At 36.8% G+C, this 24433-nt stretch overlaps 1 protein-coding gene across 1 annotated transcript; it reads left to right on the plus strand.

Annotated features, from left to right (window-relative positions):
• The first annotated feature begins 13198 nt into the window (after nt 1-13198).
• On the plus strand, nt 13199-15008 carry LOC140514234 (14-3-3 protein zeta/delta). Its single transcript, XM_072624363.1, has one exon. The coding sequence runs from the start codon at nt 13283-13285 to the stop codon at nt 14018-14020; it is 738 nt and encodes a 245-aa protein (XP_072480464.1). The 5' UTR covers nt 13199-13282; the 3' UTR covers nt 14021-15008.
• Nucleotides 15009-24433: the final 9425 nt, after the last annotated feature.

Raw genomic sequence — 24433 nt, forward strand, 5'->3', positions numbered from 1 at the left:
ACAGCCTGGCTACCCCAGGAACCAACAGCTCCAGCTGGCTTCAACACAGCAGTGGAGGCTCCTTCCTTAGGAACTGATGGTTCTTATACATTTCCTCCTTGTAGGTCATCATCTTTTGCTTCCCTGAACAGGACTCGACAGGACATTTGGCATCCACTGCTACATTCTGTTCCACTGACACAACCTAAAGCCAAATATATGATGGCAAAGGTTGAGTGGGTATAGGTATGGAGAAAGGTGGCAGGGCCTTGACTTCTGACAAGAACCTCCCTTGAAGGTGATAAAATGGTCTTGAACTGGATAATCTCTAAGATCTCTTCTAACTCTAATATTCTATAAATCTGAAAGATTATTCACTAGGGAAAAGTTCTATTAATAAGCAGTCTCTTGCATGGAGAGGCAACCTGGGGAAAGGGAAAGAGAAGCTGGCCTCAGAAAAGGTACACTTGGATTCAAGTTCCATCTCAAACACATACTGGTTCTATGACCCTAGTCTAGTCACTTAAGCAGATAGGGCTTTAGGCAATTATTTAAGTTTATTAAGTTGCCTTGGTAAAGTTTTCCTCATCAGGAAGATCCCTCTCTCAATGAAATCACAGGTCTAGTCCCTATCCCTATTTTATCCACTACATGAGGAGGGAACAATTTAAGGATGGATTCTGGGTCCTAAGACTAGATTTCTGAAAGTCTCTTACAGAATATTCAACCTGGAAGGAACCATAGAGATTATTTAATCCAACGTCTCACTTAACAGAGAAGGAAGTCTATTGACAGCAAGTGACTTACGTGTGGTCACATAACTAGTAAGTTATAGATCTGGGACCAAGCTGCCTAACTCCCAGGTAAGTGCACTGCATAGGCTACTATTGGTTATTTTGGTTATTTTACAGAAAGTTACTCTGTTTTTTATTCTGATGTCTCTCTGATGGGACCCTAGAGGTTTGCTTGACTAGAGAAGCTTGAGGCTCCTGGGAAGGTTTCTGTTAACCTAGGACTTACTCTTTTTTTATATTCCAAGTGAGATACTGAGCCTTCTAACTCTGATCAGAAAAGATATCCCTGCAGAAAGTCACCTTGATCTGTACTTTGTCATTTATCACCAGGTTTGGTTTACACTGGCTGCCCATGTTGGAGTCAAAAGGTCTTTGTGGCAAGGGTTCTTAACCTTTATGTAAAATGGATCCCTCTTTGGCAATCAAGTGAAATGTATGGACCCATTCTCAGAATGTTATTAAATGCATAAAATAAACCAGTTACACTGACATGCAGTTATCAAAATAGTAAGAAATAGATAAGTAGTAAGTATATGAAAGTATAAATAAGTATATATCAAAATAGTACCATTTTGAGAACTCCTGATCTAGAGATATGATTGCTGGTCTGTCACCTCTTGGTGGAATAGTAATGTTGGATTTGGAGTTAGAATGCAAATTTACAGGATTCAAATATAAGCTCTTCTCTGAGTGACTTTGTCAAGAGGAAACCTCTCTGGGCTTCATTTCCTTCATCTGTAGAAAGAAGGGTTTGGACTAGTATTTCGATTATCTTCTAGCTTGTGACTCTGTGATTAGATGGAGCACTTCACTGTCAGTCAGGAAATAGATATGGCAATAGCATAATATAAAAGAAGACTAAGTGCAGAATCAGAAGACTTAGGTTTGAGTTTTGGTTCTGGCCAATTACTTATGATTCATGTGACCTGGGTGATCATTTCCATCCCTTTGTGCCTCAGTTTCTTCCTCTATAAAATATAAGTAGCAATACCTGCACTATTTACTTTACAGGGGTGTTGTGTCAAAAGTACTTTGTATTCATGCTACTGAGCCATCCTCTTAATCCAAGTTTCCTACCTATTCCCCCTTCCACATAAGAATACTTTGAAAACATGAGAGATTACAATGGAAAAAAACAAACACAACCTATTATTACTATGACACATAGAGATCCTATGTTCAAATTTATAAGGAGGTGTTCCAGAGGTCCTTTGGAAGGAATATTAAATTCATACTCTTCTCCCTCTCTCCATCTTCCAGTGTCCTTATTGTCTCTATGCAGAATTTGGAATCCAGCTAATTGTTTGACTTATGTTGGGACATTAGACTGGAGGAAGAAGGAAATGTCAGATAAACAGAAGGAAATAATCAAGATGGAACACTGATGGGAAGTGTAATGCTGGCCGCTAGTATAATAGTTACAGACAGGCAAGTTGATGTAGATTATGGAGAGCCGGCCAATGCATCATCCATATGTTGAAGTGTAGTTGAAGGAGCATTGGATAAAGAATCAAGAGATCTAGATTTAAATCCTGTTTCTAACACTTCCTAGGAGGCAAGTACTTCACCTTTTTAAACCTCAGTTGCCTCATCTATAAAATGGGAATGATAACTACACTGTATGCCTCATGGAATTTTACTTTTGTGCACTGTGAAATTGCTGAGAAATAAGTTTTCATTTGATTCCCTTCTTTTTTGGCATAAAGTACGGTGCCATTCAGGTACTCTGGGCTCTTGAAGTCCTAAACTATTTGTGTCAAAAAAAGAGAAAGAAACTGCCCATGGCAAAATAATACCCAAAGATTTGTCTACTGAATTAGAGCCTGAGGAGAGGTAATCATAAAGTTGAAGGATCTTTAGAAATCATCTAGTACTTGGTATCATGGTATAGGGTTCAGATCCTCATAAGAAACCCTTTCCAAGAATCCACTGCAGTGTACGGTCATAACTAATAGTTTAGGAGAGTCAGTCATTTGAGATAGACTAGATGAGATTGAAAAGAGAATAACAGATTGCTGAATAAGGGGTTCAAAGAAGCTCCTACTTTATTTGGCAACTAGACCTTCAAATGATCTTTCTGTTCTCTTCTTGGGCATCAGCTCTGCCAAATCATTCATCATCTCAACTCCTCCTGATTCCCTCCAACTCTGTATATTTCCTTCAGAAGCTAGACAAAGCTAAGTTAGTAACAACTCCATGGATTGAGTCAAATAAATCTTAGCCCCCTTTCATCAATGACATAAAGTCCAAGTCTTGAACTATGTATATGAAATGAAATGTACAAATCCCCCTGGAACTGGAACAAAAACTTAGGGGATTCACCCTTTGTGTTATTTGAACTCTCCCCTTCTCCTCTCCTGCCCCAGCTGCCTCCCTCCCTCTGTCCCACCTTTTATCCACCCCCTCCCCACTTCCCTTTTGTTACTGGTAACTTAATTTCACTTACCCAAAGTAAGAAGAAAGTGGTGGTCTGTACTGAGTAATAACATCCAAAAAAGATGCAATACAGAATGATTCCCTCCCCAGCTGTTCTGCAAGTTCCATGGTCATTGCTGCTGGTGTGTTAAGTCTTGTGGAAAGAAGAAAAAAGGCAGTCTGGGCTTCATGCGGTAGGAAAACAAAGCGCGGTGGAGCCAAGTATCCCCCAGCCTTTCTGCAGCTGCAGTTCTCTTTCAGGCATCCAGGATCTCAGAGTTTTGCATCCTCCCCAGTGAAGTCTCGATTTAAATAACGCTGTCCCTCTCAGGAAGTTATTTCCTATCATCCAAGTCTTTTCTGCAGTTTAGTACCTTCTGTACCAAGAGTAAATCAATATTTGCGGCACCGCTTTAATTGACGTGTTGTGTTGATCTAGGAGGGGGAGGGGGGAATCCCCAACATAACAGTAATCTTTACTGTCTGAGTTAGAAAGGCAAGTTTTCTTGGAGTTCATTTGCTTTCTTCGCCCCCCCCCCCCCCATTTCAACCCTAACACTGCAGCCGTGGGTTTGTGTGTACAGAAAGAGGGGGTTGCTGTGCAGGGAAAACATGGACTGAATGATAATGAGCTGCTCAGTCAGATCAGAATTTAACATGATGGCAATGATGAGGCAGGAGTATTTCCTAAGAAAGCAATTCCCAAGGAGTGATAGAGAGGCTTCAGAATTCCTGTCCAGTGTTATTTCAGCAAACACAAGAAATGGGGGGAAAAGAAAACTTCATGAGACTGGAGATTTAACTTGCTAAAAATCATAACAAAATATGCCTGAGGTAATACAATCTTTGATGCACCGTTTTGATTTATTCATGTGCCTATGGAGTCTACGAAGGATGCTAATCCCTCATATGCTACCTGACCCCATGCTTTCTCTCTGAGAAGCTGTAGAAGGTTTTCAATAGCATTTTCTCAAGACTTTGTATATGTTCCTGCAAGTGTGTATATGAACAGGGTTAATGGTAAAAATCAATAGATGTTTATATTGGTGGTAACTTCAACCTATAGTGCTAGAAATATTTTCTTCGTCTCATGAAATTTCTACATTTTTTCTTACTTCTATGTAATTCTATGTAATTATATTTTGCTACTTCTATTAATTAGAATTAATGAATTAATTATATTGATTTCTTCTATGCTTCATTTTTAAACTGGGCATCTACAAACATGTTTTTTTATGTATATACATATACACACGTGTGCGTGCCTATGCACATGTAGGTATAGATAGATTCCTAACTTCAGGGTTTGAAAAGCTAGAGACACATCAGCAATATTCACACACCAGGAAAGGGCAGAGAGATGGCCTGGTACACCATTTACCAAGTTATCATTCTAATAATATTATCAATTTATATAGTGCTTCAATATATCTTTTCACAACTCTGAGACAGGTAGAACAAGGACTATTATTCCCATTTCACAGATGAGGAAACTGGGGCTCTAAGAGGGAAATGACTTTCCCAAGGTCATACAAATAGTATCTGACAAAATGAGGACTTGAACTCAAGTTGACCGATTCAAATTCTAGCACCTTATGTGTTCAGATCCTTTGCATTTATTTCAGTGACTCAATTCTCTAATTCCAGATCAATGGAAGCAATATACAGGTTTCATAGAAATTAATATAAAAACATCTAGCTGATTGATGTCTTATCACTAAGAACTACCCCTTTACTTTGTAAGTTGTTTTTTTATTCAGTCACTCAGAAAACATTAAATACCTAATGCTCAAGGCACTGTGCCAAGAACTGTACAGGGAAGGGGAAAAATACACAGACAAAATCACTGCCCTGTGGGTAATTATAGTAACTTCTTAAAAGAAGTCCAGTCTTGCTCTAAAGTGCTTTACTAAAGTAATATCTCAGGTTGACATAGAGGTCATTTTACAGAGCATCAGTAAACTGAGGATAACTTGAGTAAAAACAAAATACAGCTGCCTATTATAATAGCATAGTGCCTTGCACGAAACATAACCCACCCCCTCTGATACCCCTAGCCACAGTTTAGTAAAAGTCAGTTGCATTCATTCTCAGTCAAGTCGTCTTTCATGAGCACCTAGAGGAAGATTGTCTTTGCAGTTCATTCATCCTAAATGTAGTCACGTTTCATTGGTTTGTGAGCAACTTCATAAATATTCACCATATTGGTATGTTTAGATTTTTGTTGTTCAGTCATTTCAATCATGTCCAACTCTTTGTGACCCCATTGAGGGTTTTCGTGGCAAAGATACCAGAATTGTCATTTCCTTTTCTGTCTCATTTTACAGATGAGGTAACTGAGGCAAACAGGGTTATGTAACTTGTCCAGAGTTACATAGCTAGTAAGTGTCTGAAGCCAGATTTGGACTCAGGAAGATGAGTCTTCCTAACTTCAGGCCTGACCCTCTATCTACTGTGCCACCTAAAAGCCTGGTATATTTAGCTACTGTTTTACTAAAACTAAAGATTTGTCCAATTGCTCGTTGCCTGTAAAGAATAAGACCTTGTTTTCATATCATTATAGGAGAACTCATTTGAAATATAATTTGATTTTAAAATGATAAACCACTCTGGGAAGCTTAACTGTTTTCAAGGACTTATCTTTGGGCAGCTTGTAACTTAGCATGAATCTCAGTCTGGCAAATATCTTGAAAAGCACTTAGGTTGCCCCACTGCATAGGAGTTTTGGCAAGTAACTCAGCCAGACCACCAATGAAAACCTGGAAGTGTCTGACCAATAGGAAAGCTTCCTGGGGTAGAATTTGATCAGTTGCCACTCTGTTAGTATCATTTGAAATAAACTTGCTTCATTTCTTATGTACTTAGCCAATGTTGTCTTGCTAAAATGATTGAAACAAACAAAATTTGAGAACTTTTATCAGGAAAACTTTGTTGCATTGTGGTATGCTTCCATTCTAATCTTTCTGAAAACTTAGCTTTCTTCAATATTCTCAGGGCTGTTTCCTCCACAAAATCATGTTATTAATGAAATTATCTATCTTCAAATTGCCTTATATTTCCTTATTGTGCTCATGTTTTATTTCCTCAGTAATTTCAATTCCTTGAGGGCAGGAAATATTTTTTTGTCTTTATATCTCTAGGAGCTAGGACAGTCAGTTACACACAATAGGCATTTAATAGATGTTCTTGGAATTGAATTGAAATGAAATGAATTTGAACTGTTAAGGAACAACTGAGTATGGCATGGGGGAAAACTATTAGATCTGGAGTCATAGAACCTGGATTAAAATCTCTGTCTGCTACTTACTGCATGTATGATCTGTGAATGCATCTTAAAATTATCTCTATCTAATCTGCAGGCTCATGATTCAGCAAACAAATGTTTAGGGTCATCCAAAAGAATTATGGGGCCATGATGTGAAGAATTAGAAAAGGTCATGTCAAGATACTATCTAATTTAGGTTTGTTCTGCTGAGCAGGTTTACAGTTATCCAAAAAATATGAGAGTGAAATACACCTTGAAATTTTGAAGAAAAGAGATTCCAAAGTCTCAGTAGCCTGTGCCAATATTCAGCAAAATATTCTCTAAAAATACTCTTTCACCCATTCTAAACCTCTCCCTCTTGTATTTTCGTTGTTTGGTAGAAATGGAGGATAGTATGCTTCTTACAATAATAGTTCACATACTCGTAGATTGTTGAATAATTTATCAGTCCTCTTCTCTACATGAAATAATTTCTATTCCTCTTATGCTAGTCATGAAATTATATACAAAGTATTTGCCCTGTTGCATGCTTCTTTTAAAATAACCATTTGTTCACTTAGCTAGGAGGGACACAGATAGTAAAAAGAAATTTTATTACGGGGTTTTACTATTTGCTTCATGTAAATTATTCATTTTGACTAGCTGGGTACTTGAAAGACTGGTTTAACTTCATAAGGCCAAAGCAAAATTAAGTAAGCTAGGTGTGTCTCCAAAATACCTACTTGCCCATCTCTGTGCCATTTCTCCCCAACATGGGCTTCTTTCCACCTCCACATCTTCCTTTAGAGACTATCAATTCTGTCACTTATAAAAAGTTGTCTTTAGAAAAGAGTCATACAAAATCATTCATATTAAAGTGTAAATGATTAATAGAGCTCCATGTGCTTTACATTTCAACAGAAATAAGTGCCTTCAATCAAATGAATAAATTTCTACTCATGCAATTTAAAGCAATTGTAAACCAGTGAGAGAGAGAGGCAGAAGGCACAAAGCATCCTTCCTCACCCTGAAATCATATCACAAGGAAAATTTCCCACTGTGATTACTCAAAGCTCTTTTCTGACTTATCCAGTATCTTCACTTTCTTAAGTTGCGCTTGTCCTGTAATGGTGTAGTTTATGATGAATACAATCTCTTTTTCCCTCTTTATGCATTATTTCCATATTACTTTCTCATAGTAATAGGATATCAATTCTGATTTGTACTTGGATTTTAGGTAACTAGAGTTAATGATCATGTCTGTGTTTTTTATCAGATCAGTTGACTCTATGCTAATTCTTTTCAATTTCTGGTGTGATAATTTTCCTTTTTCTGAAAATTTTTTTCTAATTTGTGAAATTTATTTAGTCATAATTTTTTTAAATACTTAAGGAAACATTCATAAATACGTTAAGGAAACAAATTCTTGGGTTCTTAAGGGTTGCATACCACCAGATCCTAGTGATTTAAAGGGAATGGACTTTTAAAATGATCATTTTTTTAAGATTTAAATTTATTTATTTAAGTTTTCAACATTCATTTCTGTAAGATTTTGAGTTTCAAATTTTCTCTTCATCTTTCCCTTCTGCCACCTGAAGATGGCATGATTGTGATTGCCCCTTCCCCTAATCTGCTCTCCCTTTTATCATCCCCCTCTTATCCCCTTCCCCTTTACTTTCTTGAAGGGCAAGATAGATTTCTATACCCCATTGCCTATATATTTTATTTCCCAGTTGCATGTAAAAGCAATTTTTTAACATTTGTTTTTAAATTTTGAGTTCCAAATTCTCTCCCTTCTTCCCTCCCCACCCTCCCACATTGAGAGGACAAGCAATTCAATATAGGTTATACATATGTAATTATGCAAAACATTTCCATAATAATCATGTTGTGAGAGACTAACTAGATTTCCCTCCATCCTATCCTGCCCCTCACCTTATTCTGTTTCTCCTTTGACACTGTCACTTTTCTAAAGTGTTTGCTTCTGTATACCTCCTCCTTCAATTTGTCCTCTCTTCTTTCATTCCCCATCTTATCCTCTTCCCTCTTACTTTCCTGTAATGTAAGATACCCAAATGAATGTATATGTTATTTCCTCCTTAAGCCAAATCCAATGAGAATAAGGTTCACTCATTCCTTCTCACCTCCCCATTCTTCCCCTCCATTATGAAACTTTTTTCTTGCCTCTTTTATATGAGATAATTTACCCCATTCTACCTCTTTCTTTCTCCTTCTCCCAATATATTCCTCTCTCACTCCTTAATTTTATTTCTTATATATCATCCCTTCATATTCAACTCATCTTGTGCATCTATCTATCTGTCTGTCTGTCTGTCTGTCTATCTATCTGTCTGTCTGTCTGTCTGTATCTATTTCCTCCAATTACCCTAATACTGAGAAAGGTCTCATGAGTTACAAATATCATCTTTCCATATAGGAATATAAACAGTTCAATTTTAATAAGTCGTTTACGGTTTCTCTTTCCTATTTACCTTTTCATGCTTCTCTTGATTCTTATATTTGAAAGTCAAATTTTCTATTCAGCTCTGGTCTTTTCATTAAGAACACTTGAAAGTTCTCTATTTCATTGAAGAGCCATTTTTTCCCCTGAAGGATTATACTCAATTTTGCTGGGAAGATAATCCTTGATTTTAATTCTAGCTCCTCTGAACTCCAGAAAATCATATTCCAAGCCCTTAGATCCCTTAATGTAGAAGCTATTAGATCTTATATTATCCTGATTGTCTTTCTGCAATACTTGTGTTGTTACTTTCTGGCTGCTTGTAATATTTTCTCCTTTATCTGAGAACTCTGGAATTTGGCTACAATAGGCTTAAGAGTATTCCTTTTAGGATCCCTTTCAGGAGGTGATCAGTGGATTCTTTCCATTTCTATTTTACCCTCTGGTGCTAGAAAGTCAGGGTTGTTTTCCTTGATAATTTCTTGAAACATACTGTCTAGGCTCTTTTTTTGTTTATGGCTTTCAGGTAGTCCAATAATATTTAAATTCTCTCCTGGATCTCTTTTCCATGTCGTTGATTTTTCCAATGAGATATTTCACATTGTCTCTTATTTTTTCATTCTTTTGGCTCTGTTTTATCATTTCTTGACTTCTCATAAAATCATTAGCTTCCATTTGCTCCATTCTAATTTTGAAGGAATTATTTTCTTTGGTGAATTTTTGGATCTTCTTGTCCATTTGACCAATTCTGTTTCTTAAGGTATTTTTCCCCTCATTGACTTTTTGAACTTCTTTTACCATTTGGGTTAGCCTATTTTTAAGATGTTATTTTCTTCAGTATTTTTGCAAGCTGTTGACTTGATTTTCATGATTTTCTTACATCACTCTCATTTCTCTTCCCAATTTTTCCTCTACTTCTCTTACTTGATTTTCAAAATCCTTTGAACTCCTCCACGACCTTCTACCAATTCATATTCCTCTTGGAGGCTTTTGATATAGGAGCTTTGACTCTGCTGTCCTCCTCTGGTTGAATGCCCTCATCTTCCTTGTCACCAAAGTAAGATTCTCTTGTCTGAGTTCTTTTATGATATTTACTTATCTTCCCAATTAAGCACTTGACTTTCTAACTCTTTGTCAAGGTAGGACTCTGTTTCCAGTGGGGGTGGGGGTGGAAGTGGGGGTGGGTGTACTTTCCCAGGCTTCAGGGATTGTGTGTCAATGTCTCAATCCCCCACTGTCTGTGGACCCAGAGCTCTGGAAGCAGCCTTTGCTGCTGCTGCTGCCATCACCCCCACTGCTCTGGGCCTGGGACCAGATCCAGCCAGACTTTCTGCTCCTCTTTCACTCAAGTCCCACAGAATTTTCCTACTGACCTTTTTGGTGTTCGTGGGTTGAGAAGTCTGGAAAATGCCATAGCTGCCAAATGATTCAATCCCCTGAGGCCTACTCTGGCCCATCTGTGCTAGTGTGTCCCACACTGGACTGCACCCCCGTATGAAAGACCCCTCCTGTCAACTTTCCAGGTTGTCTTGGGCTAGAGATTTGTTTCACTCTGTCATTTTGTGGGTTTGTAACTCTAGAATTTGTTTATAGTATTTTTACAGGTATTTGGAGAACTCAGGGAATTCCTTGCTTTTACTCCACCATTTTGGCTCTGCCCCCTGAAATGATCATTTTTAAAAGATAATTTCCACCAATCAGTTTTCCTTTAACCAACTTAACTAGAGAGCAAAGAAACCTCAGTTATCCAAACCGAGACAAACTGGATTCCTCTTATTCTCCATACATTTTGCTCTTTGAGAAAAGAGGCCTGACTTTGACCCTTATACTCCATCCAGCTGCCATCTTATCTCTTTCCTCCTCTTCCCAGGAAAGCTTCTTGAAAAATTTATTTTTACCTTTGACTCTACCTCCTCACCACTTACTCTTTTCTCAGTCTCTTACATGACTCCCATTCCCACAGTTACACTGAAATTATTCAGTCAAGAGCCACAGAAGATGTCTCAGTTGTTAAATCCAATGACCCTTTTTCAGTCCTCATAGAAACATAGATCATAGGATTATAGCCTGAGTGCTGGGGAGGACCTATAAAGTCATCTAGGCCAAACTCTTCATTTTATAGGTGAAAAAGCTAAGGCCCAAAATCAAATAGTGAATTAAGTGGCAGACCTGAGATTCATACCTAGTTGCTTCAACTCCAAATCCAGAGCTCATTCTACTACATGATGATGTCATCCTCCTTAATGTCTCTGCAGCATTTGACACTACTGGTCACTGCCTCCTCCTGCACATTCTCTTGTCTTGGTATATGAAACTGATCAATCTTAGTTTCCTTTTCTCTCTCTCTAAGATTGCCACTGCTAGTTACTCATCCTCTTCCAGATCCCTTAGTATGAGCTTCCAAGGTTCTGTCTTCAACCCTCTTCTCTCTGTATAATCTTTCATGTGGTAATTCCATTTACTCTCATGGCTTTAGCTATTTTTTTGTTATTCAGTCATGTCTGATTCTTTATGACCCCACTTGGGGTTTCCTTGGGAAAGATAGTGGAATGGTTTGCCATTTCCTTCTTCAGTTCATTTTTACAGAGGAGAAAACAGAGGCAAACAGGGTGAAGTGACTTGTCCAGAGTCACACAGTTAGTAAGTGTCTGAGGCCAGATTTTAACTCAAGATGATGACTCTTCCTGACTTCCTGATTCTAGCCACTTCATCACCTAACTACTGGCTTCAGCTATTTTATCTATGCAAATTACTCCCAAATCTGCATGCCTACTTCTTTTACGGGATCCAAACCCATATTCTGTCATTATTTTTTTTTTTTAAGTTTTCTAGAACTTAAATACACAACAGGAAAAGAAAAAGAAATATGCTATAAACTTAAATATTAAAACAAATATAAAATAAGAAAAAGCATGTCATGTACACAGCAGAACATAAAAGAGGATTAAAAAATATTTAACAATAAATTTCCATTTCAAGAAAGTCTGTGTAATAAATACTAGGAATTGTGTAGAGAGCTATCTAAACCAGTATTTTCAATTGCTTATAAAACAAAATTTCCACTTGCATGTCCTCCTACCATGTCTGCCTCAATATGTTCAAAACTAAACTTATCTTCCCCTGCAAGCCTGTTCTTTATTTTACTTTCATTATGTATCTTGTAGTATCCCTATTCGTTTGGTTTCTCATGTTCAAAATCTTAATGTTATTTTCCATTCTTGTCTCTCCCTTTCTTATATCCAGAGGCAGTTACAATGCATTCTGTTCTATTCTCACTGCCTCTACATTAGTAAATACCCTAATTACCACCTGGCACTTAGATGATTAGCATACCTTCCTTATACATCTTCATACTTCAGCTCTCTTCTTTCCATACTTCATATCACTGCCACCTTAATTTTGCTTATGCATGGTTCTGATCACATCATTACTCTGCTTAAAACCCTGAAGTGACTCTTTATTGCCTATCCAATAAGTTTAATCCCCTTAGATTGACATGGAATTCCCTCCTCAGATTGGCAGCATCCTACCTTTTCACCTTTACCTCATATCACTCCATTCCATATTTTCTAGGTTATTTGAACAATTATCATGTTCCTTCATCACACTCTGTGTATTCCTGTCACTGAGCCTTTGCTCACACCATTCCATATATTTGAGGGCCCTCTGTCTCCCCTTTCTCTTGATTACCATCCCTTAAAGCCCAATTCAAATGCCAACTCTTCCATGAAAACTTTGCTGATAATAGGAAAATCCACCCCACATAGGCTAGCTGGTTTTTCCTTAAAAGGTGTACTTGCTGAATTGTCCTTTCCATACTACTGTCAAGTAAATTTATAGTAGTTAACTATTAGATGGTCACAAGTATCTCATTTCATTCTAATTCTAAGACTGGTCTGAATTAGACTCAGCCTAGAACATTTGGCATTAGTCAGAAAGATTGGATTGGTATGAATTTGTAGCCTCATGATAGAAATGGGGGAAGAATAATAAAGAAAATTCAGGAGCCTCACACCCATCTCTTCAGATAGAGTTTTTGGACCCATATCATGAGGGGGTCTCCACTGACCCTGAAGGAATTAGAAAGTAGATTGTCAGTGGGAATTCAGCAACTAGAGATAGAAAGGAATATGTTCAAGGTACTTAGGAACCATCTCTGAAGATTATGTGTTTTAAATTGACATTTGCTTGGCTTGAATAATTTTATATTGGAGCTAATAGTGATCTCTAGGTCTATCAACTTTGGTAGACCTGGGCCCTCCCTGAAGACTTAACAGAAGAATTGTTTTAAAAACTTAATGCTGGCCACTGCCGCCGCCCAGAGACCGCTGAACCCCGCGTCCGTCCGTCCGTCCGCCGCCACTCACTCCGGGCACAGAACATTCAGTCATGGATAAAAATGAGCTGGTGCAGAAGGCCAAATTGGCTGAGCAGGCTGAGAGATATGATGACATGGCAGCCTGCATGAAGTCTGTAACTGAGCAAGGAGCTGAATTATCCAATGAGGAGAGGAATCTTCTCTCTGTTGCTTACAAAAATGTCGTAGGGGCCCGAAGGTCATCTTGGAGGGTTGTTTCAAGTATTGAGCAAAAGACGGAAGGTGCTGAGAAAAAACAGCAGATGGCCCGAGAATACAGAGAGAAAATTGAGACCGAACTAAGAGATATCTGCAATGATGTACTGTCTCTATTGGAAAAGTTCTTGATTCCTAATGCTTCACAAGCAGAAAGCAAAGTTTTCTATTTGAAAATGAAAGGAGACTACTACCGTTATTTGGCTGAGGTTGCTGCTGGTGATGACAAGAAAGGAATAGTGGATCAATCACAACAAGCATATCAAGAAGCATTTGAAATCAGCAAAAAGGAGATGCAACCAACGCATCCTATAAGATTGGGTCTGGCTTTGAACTTCTCTGTGTTCTATTATGAGATCCTGAACTCTCCAGAGAAAGCCTGCTCCCTTGCAAAGACAGCTTTTGATGAAGCCATTGCTGAACTTGATACATTAAGTGAAGAATCATACAAAGACAGCACACTAATAATGCAATTACTGAGAGACAACTTGACATTGTGGACATCGGACACCCAAGGAGATGAAGCTGAAGCAGGAGAAGGAGGGGAGAATTAACCAGCCTTCCAACTTTTGTCTGCCTCATTCTAAAATTTACACAGTAGACCATTTGTCATCCATGCTGTCCCACAAATAGTTTTTGTTTACGATTTATGACAGGTTTATGTTACTTCTATTTGGATTTCTATATTTCCCATGTGGTTTTTATGTTTAATATTAGGGGAGTAGAGCCAGTTAACATTTGGGGAGTTATCTGTTTTCATCTGAGGTGACCAATATGGGGATATGGAATTTTTATACAAGTTTTACATGTTTGGCATATACATTGTGATTTCACAAGGCCAGTGTTAAAACAGTTTCCATGTCTAAGCAAAGAAAACTGCCTACATATTGGTCTGTCATGGTGGGGGGATAAAGGGATAATTGGTTCCAGCCACAGGTGTAGTTATTGTGGGTACTTTAGGGTTGGAGCACTCATGGCTGTGGTAGAAACAGATGTCCCATAGATATTACATGACCATTCCATGTGTATCTGTGGAATACACAATCTCAACGTCTACACCTTTATGATTGCAGTTGCAAAAGTGTTCCTTAAGACAAAGTTTTAACCCAGTCAATTTACTCTGGAGAAGGGCAGAAACGGTTCACATTCCATTATTTGTAAAGTTACCTGCTGTTCGCTTTCATTATTTTTGCTACACTCATTTTATTTGTATTTAAATGGTTTAGGCAACCTAAGAACAAATGTACAAGTAAAGATGCAGTAAAAATGAATTGCTTGATATTCATAAAGTCACTGTATATCAAGCACAGCAGTAAAACAAAAAACCCATGTATTTAACTTTTTTTAGGTTTTTTGCTTTTGTGATTTTTTTGATACTTGCCTAACATGCATGTGCTGTAAAAATAGTTAACAGGGAAATAACTTGAGATGATGGCTAGCTTTGTTTAATGTCTTATGAAATTTTCATGAACAATCCAAGCATAATTGTTAAGAACATGTGTATTAAGTTGATGTAAGTGGAATAAAAGTTTTATGAATGGACTTTTCAACTAAAAAAAAAAAAAAAAAAAAAAAAAAAAAAAAAAAAACTTAATGCTATGAACCAACTGCTTAGAATTTTTTTCTATTTTATTTATGATGTCATTAAGACTCATTTAGCACAAAGTTCTAGGAGAGGCTATTGAAAGGATAGTGTATGACTCTCCCCTGGAACTCTAGAGGTCTTTCTGAAATTGTTGGTATGAACAAATGTACCAACTATGCCCCCTCCCCAGTTAATTTGATGAGGAAGGAAAGACTGTGTCAGTATTAAATATGATATTTTTAAAGTGCTTGGCACAGTACCTGGTATGTAGTAGATGCTTAATAAATGCTTTCCCCCTTCCTCTCTTTTAAAGGATAGGGTATTGCTGCTTTTACCCCAGAACCGTAAAATGTAATTGTCATTCATATTAGGACTTCTACAAAAAAGGATAAATTACATCACATGAAGAGGCGTAAAAACCTATTACAGTAGAGGGAAAGAAGGGAGGGAGATGAGCATTGTTTGAACCTTACTCTCATCAGATTTGACTCAAAGAGGGTATAACATAATCAGATAGGTATAGGCATCTAACTTACTCTATAGGAAGTAGGAAGGAAAAGGGAGGGGTGGATAGAAGGGAGGGCAGACTAAGGGAAGCAGTGGCCAAAAGCAAAACTTTAGTGAGGAGGGAACAGGAGAAAGGAGAGAGAAAAATCTAAAATGAGGGGGAAGAATAGGAAGGAGAGAAAGTAATCATATAGTAATCATAATTGTGAATGTGAATGGGATCAATTCCCCCATAAAATGGAAGCAGATAGCAGAGTGGATTAAAAACCATAATTATACAACATGTTGTTTACAAGAAACACATTTGAAGAAGAGGGATACACACAGAGTAAAGGTAAAAGGCTGGAGTGGAACGCTTCAGCTGAAGTAAAAAAAAAAAAAAGCTGGGGTAGCAATCCTGATCTCAAACAAAACAAAAGCAAAAGTATATCTAACTAAAAGAGATAAGGAAGAAAGCTACATCCTGCTAAATGCACAGCACAGGCTCTGGTCACCTTCCAGTATTCCAACAGAAAAAGCAATTAGTAGACTGACAGCCAGATCATACTGGCCTTAGGGGAGACTGAGTCTGGACTATCTTTTATGGTTTGTGCCTCTTTTTCTTGAGAAGTGGGAGAACAGTAATCCTGAGATGGATTATCATAGGCTTTAAGCCACTGCTGAGCCCAGTATAGTGGTATGGTAACAGCACCTATGCCCATCCCCTGGCCCTGACATTGGAGGTACCAGTTGTCCTAGGCCCTGGCAGAGGGGGCAGAGGCAGCACTTAAGGCTATGGAAGTGGGATAGTGGTGCAATTGGCATAGGGGAGAAGGTAAGGAGGGTAAGTGGCAGACAGTGCCTCCTTCCCTCCAGACAAAGGCAGAATTAGTACCCATGCCTATAACAAGCTGCACTTGGCTCTGGCACAAAGGGCTAGCAGGTATATTGTAGGTCAGGCCTGATTTAGACCCATCTGTGGTTGAGATTCAGAAATGGAATGAAATGATATACTCTTAATCTGTTCAGTTATTTTTCAGTCATGTCCAACTCTTTGTGACCCCTTTTGGAGTTTTCTGGGCAAAGATCCTAGAGTCATTTTACATTTCCTTCTCCAGCTCATTTTACAGGTGAGGAAACTGAGGTAAATGAGGTTAAGTGACTTGTCCATGATCACACAACTGATAAGTGTCTGAGTCCTAACTTGAACTCAGGGAGATGAGTCTTCCTGCCTCCAGGCTCAGCACTCTATCCATTGTGTCACCTAGCTGCTCCTACTTTTGGTCTACCTAACAGTTAATAAAAGAAGGTTTACTTAGCAAGAGCATGGAAAAGATATTAAACAGGGATAACACCGATTCAATTGCATCTGCATTTAACATGGTGCTATGACAATCAGAAACATGTACAAAGTGTTGGGGAGAAGGTAATGACTCCATATGCACTGGATTTTGTACTTAAGCAACCAAGAAATCATGTCAGTGTTTTTAGCCATGACCTCTTAGACCAGTTATGTCTCGAAGGAGGTTTCAAAACATTTTAAGGAAAATTTAGCCTAACTTTCATGAAGTAGATGTTAATTTTCATCACATACATAAGTGGGAAATGATCTTCCTTCTCATACTTCACATGATAATTTACTTGTACTTCTCTTAGGCACCCTTCACATATTCATTTGTGTTATAATTAGCTTGGTGTATGTCATATCATCCTCCTGAGCTGTAAGCTCAGGTAAGAGATTATTCATTATCAGTTTTTAAGATGTAACCCTGTAGTGAAAACTTAAAATCAAATGATAGAACTAAACTTTCTAAATAATTTTATATTTACATTAATCAACTTAAACATATAAAATACCACAACTTTTCATAATGCATTTATTAGAAAGAAACTTTGTGACTTTTGCCCAGCTAATAAGTATCTAAGACTAGACTTGAACTCAGGTCTTCCTGAATCCAGACCCAACACTTTATCCATTGCCTTATCTATGCTTGCATCTATACCTCCTCCTGCATTGCTTTTGATTACATTTTCCAGTTAAATGAGTGTGAGGTGATACCACAAAGTTATTTTAACTTACATCACTGATTACTATTGAGGTCAAACATTTTTCAAAAAATTATAAATAATTTATATTTCCTCTTTTTAAAATAGTTCACACATCTCCTTTGGCCATTTACCTGTTTAGGACTAGGGGCTATGTTTGTAAATCTTTTTCAATTCCTTATATTATTAAAGTTGATACCCTTGCTACAGACAACTTTTAAAATCTTATTTTGACTTTTGTTTCTAATCATTTTTATTTCTAAATATGTTCCCCTCTCCTCCATTAAGCTATCCATTTAAAGAGAGATTTAAAAAGAAAAAGAAAAAAAATTCCAGTAAAACCAACCAATACTCCAACAATGTCTGACAGTATACACAATGTACCACACCTACTGTCCTCACCTTCACAAAGGAAAAAGTAAATTTTCTCAACTTTTCTCTGGATTCAAGCTTGATCATTATGAATACACCACGAAACCATTATATTATCCATGATTTTCCTCATCCTTAGTTACTATTACAGTTCTTGGCAATCAGTAGAAGCTAAGTGTACAATTGCCTGTTATATTCTCCTTGTACCTTTTAGTTAATTATTCTCCTCTCCTTCAACATCTTTCTTAAGACAATTTACTCATGAAGTGTTAACTGCTCTACCCCTGTTTGGTTGCAATCAGTCCATTTCCTCCAAAATTCCATCTTTATTCATGGACATACTGGGTTTCCCAAAAGGCTTAGTGTAGTTTTAAGCTGTTAAAGCTTATTTAGGCTATTAAAGCTTAAAACTGTACTGAGACTTTTGGGGCACCCTGTACTTCTGTGCTGTGTATTAGTATGTATTTGTTTGGGATGTGGAGGGAGTATATATCATTAATTTTTTGGTATGTGTCTAACTTGTTAACAAAGAGACAGGATTGTATTTTCTGTTTCCTTTTTCATACCCTCTCTGAGTTGATAACTATATAGGCAGAATACTCAAAAATACTGACAACTCCTTCCCTAATCTAACTTATTCTCACTACCACCATCACCACCACCATCCCTAGTAACAGATGTTGCATGCATGTTCTGAAAATCTGATCACAGTTGACCTTTTTTGGTGCAAAGCCAGCAGTTTTCAAAAAAGGGTACAAAATGTGTGCCTCTCTAGTTTCACCTTTCCCTTCTTATGAAATGGAACATCTTATCCTTTGGCTCTACTCTTTTACCATTAAAATGAAAGATAATATCCCTACTGTCCTATTTCTCTTTCAAGTAACATGCTCTCTTTGCTTTGGAGCTTCCAAAAGTTGGTATTTTTTGAACCAAGTATTTCTCTCTGTGTTAATGACCTAGCCTCCTTATTGAATTTTCCTTAGTGAGTAATTTCATATTCCTGCTTGCAGTTAAAACTGTGGCTCTGTTTTGGTTTCTGATCTGTTTAGAAAATATTTGGTCATGTAGTCATGGTTATAGTCAAATTTATTTGTTCTTCAGAAAAAAAAGATGGTTCTTAAAATATATGGCTATCTAATTAATGTAACACTAGCCTATTCATTTATTTAACCAAATTTTGAAAGTATTAACTTCAGGTAAGTTCAGAAGGCAGAAAAATTTCAGAATCAAAGAAAAGAAATTTCAGAATTATAAAAATAAATTCTGGGTTCTAATTTTAGTAGTAGCTAATGATAATACCATTATTTTTCTCCTCATGGGCTAAATAAATGCAATCCAATTCATTCATGGAAAGTAAAAAAAAGCAAAAATTTTCTGGGAATTTTCAGGACCCTGGACAGCTAAAAATAAACTTGAATTGTATAGTGATGGTGTGAATATGTAATACATTTCTATTTAAACAGTCCTTGTCATGTTACAAATTGAAAGCAATAATGAGGGTATCAGTCTGGATAATTCTGATAGGACTTGAGAGATTTCTACACAAATGAATGGAAAGTTAAATAATTTATCCAAAAGTACCTAACTCAGGTACAGTTTCCCTCTAAATTTCTTTCATTTAGTTTATAATACTTCCCATAAACAAAGCTAGCAAGAAATGCTATTTCAAAGTATACTACCATATATACTTGAATTTAATATGGCAACATGAAGAGGATCACAACCTTATATAATTGTGGTACCAAATTTTGACATTTAGGTGCTAAATTTGCACCCTTGAATCACTTCCACAAATGTGTGTAATATTTAGAACACATACTAAACCAAATTTTTATAGGACCATGAAAGTTGGAACCATGAGTTGGTTTGATCACTCTGAAGAACAGGTGGCATTCACTTAGTAGGACTTTCTGGAAAAGTTAATTTAACCCAGAAATTTTACTATTGAGATTTTATCCCATGGAAATTGCAGACTAGAAGACACACATACACACACACGCACACACACACACACACACGTTTGGCATATTTTATTCAGAAAAAGATAGAAACAAAATACATGATAAAAACTAAAGAATACATGGTAAAAACTAACCAAATCATGATATATACATGTAATGGAATATTAGTGCTCCATAGGAAATTATGGAGAATTCAGAGAAACTTGGGAGGACATGTATGAAGTGATGCAGACCAAGAAAAGTAATGCCAGGAGAAAATAAAAGCAGTGAAATTGTTAATCTGTCACGATATAAACAGAATCAACATAGAAAGGCTGTAAAATGTTCAATATTTGTACCATACTACCATCATTGAAGGCCACATCCCTGTTTTCTGTTAGTAATTGATAATCATTTTTTCCGACAGACAGTACTTTGATGGGGTTGTTACTGTCCCAATGTGGAGACTTCTTCAACCAGTCCAACTGAGCATCTGCCCTGCAATGTATATAGTCTGAAAGATTTATCTGTGACATTGAGAGGTTAAGTGACTTGCTCATGGGCCAAACAGTCAGCATATGTTAAAGGTGGGAATTAAACTTAGGCCTCTCTCACTCCTATGCAAGAGAGAATATAGTTGGTTAGTAAACGAGGTTTATGAAGGTGTTTGTGGGGAAACACATATATACTGGTATGTCAAAATTAAGTGCATCAATATTTTTTCAATAGTGACCATAGATAAATTAGATAATGGAAAAAAATTACTCCAAATGACACATGGAAAATCTATGCTATATGATAAGTTATAATACAATGAATAAAACCCCATTTTTGACATTTCTGGAAAGGTGAGCTAATAAGGGATAATTAGGAGTCTACAGTGTGGCACAAAGCATTAACAAGAATCCTTTCTTATGAAAGTCAGTGTTGTCTTACCTTATATTTAAGCAACCACTTGACAAAAACACAATTATTCTCAGTCTCCAATTGCATACCTACAGTAGCAATTACCTGGAGTCTGCCTATTCAGTATCTACAGGCAATGCTAAGAAGATTTATGTTCATGTGTCATGTGTCTGCTAAAAAAACAAAGGGCAATCTACCTGGCTTCCTACTAAGTCTTTTTTGATGTGTGATCAGGATATCCAAATGGATTTAAATCTGTACTATATAAAGAAACTATAATGAGGCAAGGTTTTATCAAGACTCAGCCTGGTCTTTAAATGATTAGTTCTCCATTTTCCAAAGAGAGTAAAGGACTGACAAAACAATATGGTGGCCCTCAATTTCAGTATTTTCCCTTCTGATCAATTATGGAGGTCATCAGAACTAGAAAATAAATGATAACAACAATAATAGTAATAAATATTTATATTGCACTTCAAGATTTACAAAGTACTTTCCTCTCTATAGCACTGCAAGGTAGGTACTACAGTGCATGTATTAGTAGCTCTATTTTATAGATGAAAAAACTGAAGTTCAGATAAGTTCAATGACTTGCCTACAGACCTATAGCTAAGTAAATAGCCAATGTGAGAATTGAATACCTCTCTTTCTACTGCCCTTCTATAAAATGGGGTGGTAAAGGGAGATTTTTGTTTCCTTTTTACCAGTGGGAAAACAAGTATCTCATGTCCTCCATGATGCAAAGAGATGAACTAGAGTGAATAAAATTAATTTCTATAAGGATTTGATATCCAGTAGAACATCTTATGAGAAAATGTGTTACTGGACAAAAATTAGATATTTCCAAATCATTAGAACCCTGTAGTTAGTCATTTTCCATTTTGAAAATATCTTTATACTAACATATGTTTGTTTTCCTCCATATCTAAAACTTCATTTTGTTCTGCAAGCCACCTACAGTTATCGAGGAGTCATTGATATGAAATAGGCAGTGGGTTTTATATATGCCGTCCGCAGACCAAATCACTTCTCTGAAGTGATTTCAGAGAAGTTCATAAGTTGGTTGGCCACAGAATGACAAAAAGAAATTTTTTTTGGCCACAGAGACTCTCAAAGACTTGAAGAATGATTGCATTTTGCTTTGATCGAGAGAGTGTTCATACTGCCAAAAAACGTCTTCTTGAGGCATATTTGCCTCAGATGTTAATAGTTCTAGTTAATAGCTACTTCTAGGTACATTTTTTAAAGTTTCCTCTTGTGTCCTTAAAATAAAAAATGAAACCTCTTTTTAACCTTAAAAAAGAGAAGTACTTCATTAAGGATAAATTTCCTCATGCCAGATTCCTCTTCTTATAAAGAACCCAAAAAATTAATATCACCACTTAAAGAAAATAATCTCATGTTACACATATATGCAGGAGCATGGTCTTGTTACTCAAAAGCTATGCCAGTAGAGCACAAAGTCTGATAAACTCTGACAGACTAGAAAGACTTCAAGTCAGTGCCTGGTACCTGACTGTATTTTTGTTCAATTTAACTCAATTTCTATTAAGTGATAATTTTCTGTAAGAAACTGTTCCAGTACCCCCCAAAAATGTAACTCCTATCCACATGGAGCTTATGCAGGGTGAGAGGATGGCAGGTTATGATATGGGCACAAATAATATTACATAAAGTGAGAAGTGATGAAGAAAAAAAGTGGTCTAGTGATATTTTAAAAGGAAGGGAACACTTTCAGCAGAGGGAAACAGGGAAAGCTACACAGAAGAGGTGGTAATTGATCTGAGCCTTAAAGAAAGATAAGGATTCTAAATGATGAAGTTGGGGTAGGAGGGTAACATAGTTATGGAAGATGACTCCTGTAAATGTATAGATACAACAGAGAGAATGCTTAGTTCAGGGAATGGTCTAGTTTGAGCGAAACATAGAATACATGACAAGGAATCTTTCCTTTTTTTTTTTTTTTGCTCTATCTCCACTTTTCAGAACTCCCCCATTCTCCCTTTTCCTTGTGCTTTTTTCCAGAGTGTAGCCAAGAGTGAAAATTTCTCTCTCTCTTTCCCAGGAGCAGTAATGGCACTTTATAACAGAAACACATGGGAGTAGTAAACATATGTTTGTACATTGCCAGAGATTTTAATTCAACAGCAGTGATCAGGGGCTTCAGCTTCTCTGGGAATTTTCTGTTGTAGCTTTGGAGAAAGGTATTTCATACACTGGGTACTTGGCAAGAGTTAAGAATCTATTAATCAAAATTAGGGAAACCTAGATACAAGTTATACCTAAATTTTATTTTGCATATTTCTCTAGAATAAAACTCTCAGATGGGAGCAGTGAGCCAGAGAGAGAAATAGTCATTCATTCTCCAGGACTGAACTTAGTTTATATGCACCTGGGGTCTTTTGGGGAGCCCTGGGTCATAGATTATATGTATATATTTACTTATCCTTGTATTTTACAAATGTAGATAATTGTGGCACAGAGAGGTTAAGTAATTTGCCCAGGGTCACAGAGTTTCTGGGTATTTATGGTAGAATTTGAACCCAGACCTTCCTGATTCCAAGTCTAATGCCCTGACAATGCCTCATTACTCCTATATCTCTTTACTTTGTATCCTATATTCTTTTTTTTACCATGCCAAGAACTATAAGTGTAAGTTATTAGTATATCTATCTTTCCAAAATTTATTAAAATTCATTGTGATGGCAAAATATGATTATGACCTTCATTTAAATTCTGGCTCTGATACTCACTGCCTGTCTGAGTTTGAGCAAGTTATGTTACCTCTTTGGACCTCAGTTGTCTCATCTGTAAAATGAGAGATATGGACTCTCTAAGGTCCTTTCCAACTTTACATTTATAATACTATGATTATTCTAAAGAACAATATTTGTTCTTTGTTGTATGACTTATGCCATGATACACGAGACAATGTTGAACAGTGCCCTGACACCTCATATGATGTTAGAAATGGAGTCTTACAATTTTTAAGCTGGAAGGGATTTGAGAGATCATCTATTCCAGTGAGCTCTTGCATGTGACAGACTAAGAAACTGATACTTGGAGGGGTAATTTGACTTGTCCAAAATTTCATGGTAGTTAGGGCCTGAACCAGAATTAGAACCCAGGTTTCTGGACTTCTAAGCTGTTTTTTTCCTACTGTTTTATGATGCCTCTCTTTAGATGACCATGCAAAAATTCTTCTTTTAACTAAAACTTAAGATTTAAGTCATCCATTTTGTTCAGTATATTTGATCTAGCTTCTGAGTAAGCACACTCACAATTTATAAGATTGATTTTTAGAGACTAATGGCTATTTTGCTTTTTCATATATAAGAAGTGATATGAGACTGGATAAGAAAACCGATAACTTCTCAGCTGTCATACCATAACAGAAATTCAAACCAATCCCTACATTGATTGATTTTGATTTGAGAGAAAGATAGTTTGGATGATATTTGAAAAGTATTTTGATTTAAAAAATTATCTAAATTTTTCAGAAGAACATGGAAAAGTAAAATTGGGAATCAAATTCATGCCATTTGTTCTATCCTAAGTATGGGGGTTTTTTGCCCATTGCATTCACAAATCTATGTTGCCTACTAAGCATTTAAACTGATTTATAGCATAAA

The sequence above is a fragment of the Notamacropus eugenii genome, chromosome 7, assembly GCF_028372415.1.
Source record: "Notamacropus eugenii isolate mMacEug1 chromosome 7, mMacEug1.pri_v2, whole genome shotgun sequence".
In the NCBI taxonomy this organism is placed as follows: domain Eukaryota; kingdom Metazoa; phylum Chordata; class Mammalia; order Diprotodontia; family Macropodidae; genus Notamacropus; species Notamacropus eugenii.

Bases quoted from the DNA above. Each gene is read 5' to 3' on its own strand.
- LOC140514234 (XM_072624363.1), top strand. From the start codon at position 13,283: ATGGATAAAAATGAGCTGGTGCAGAAGGCCAAATTGGCTGAGCAGGCT.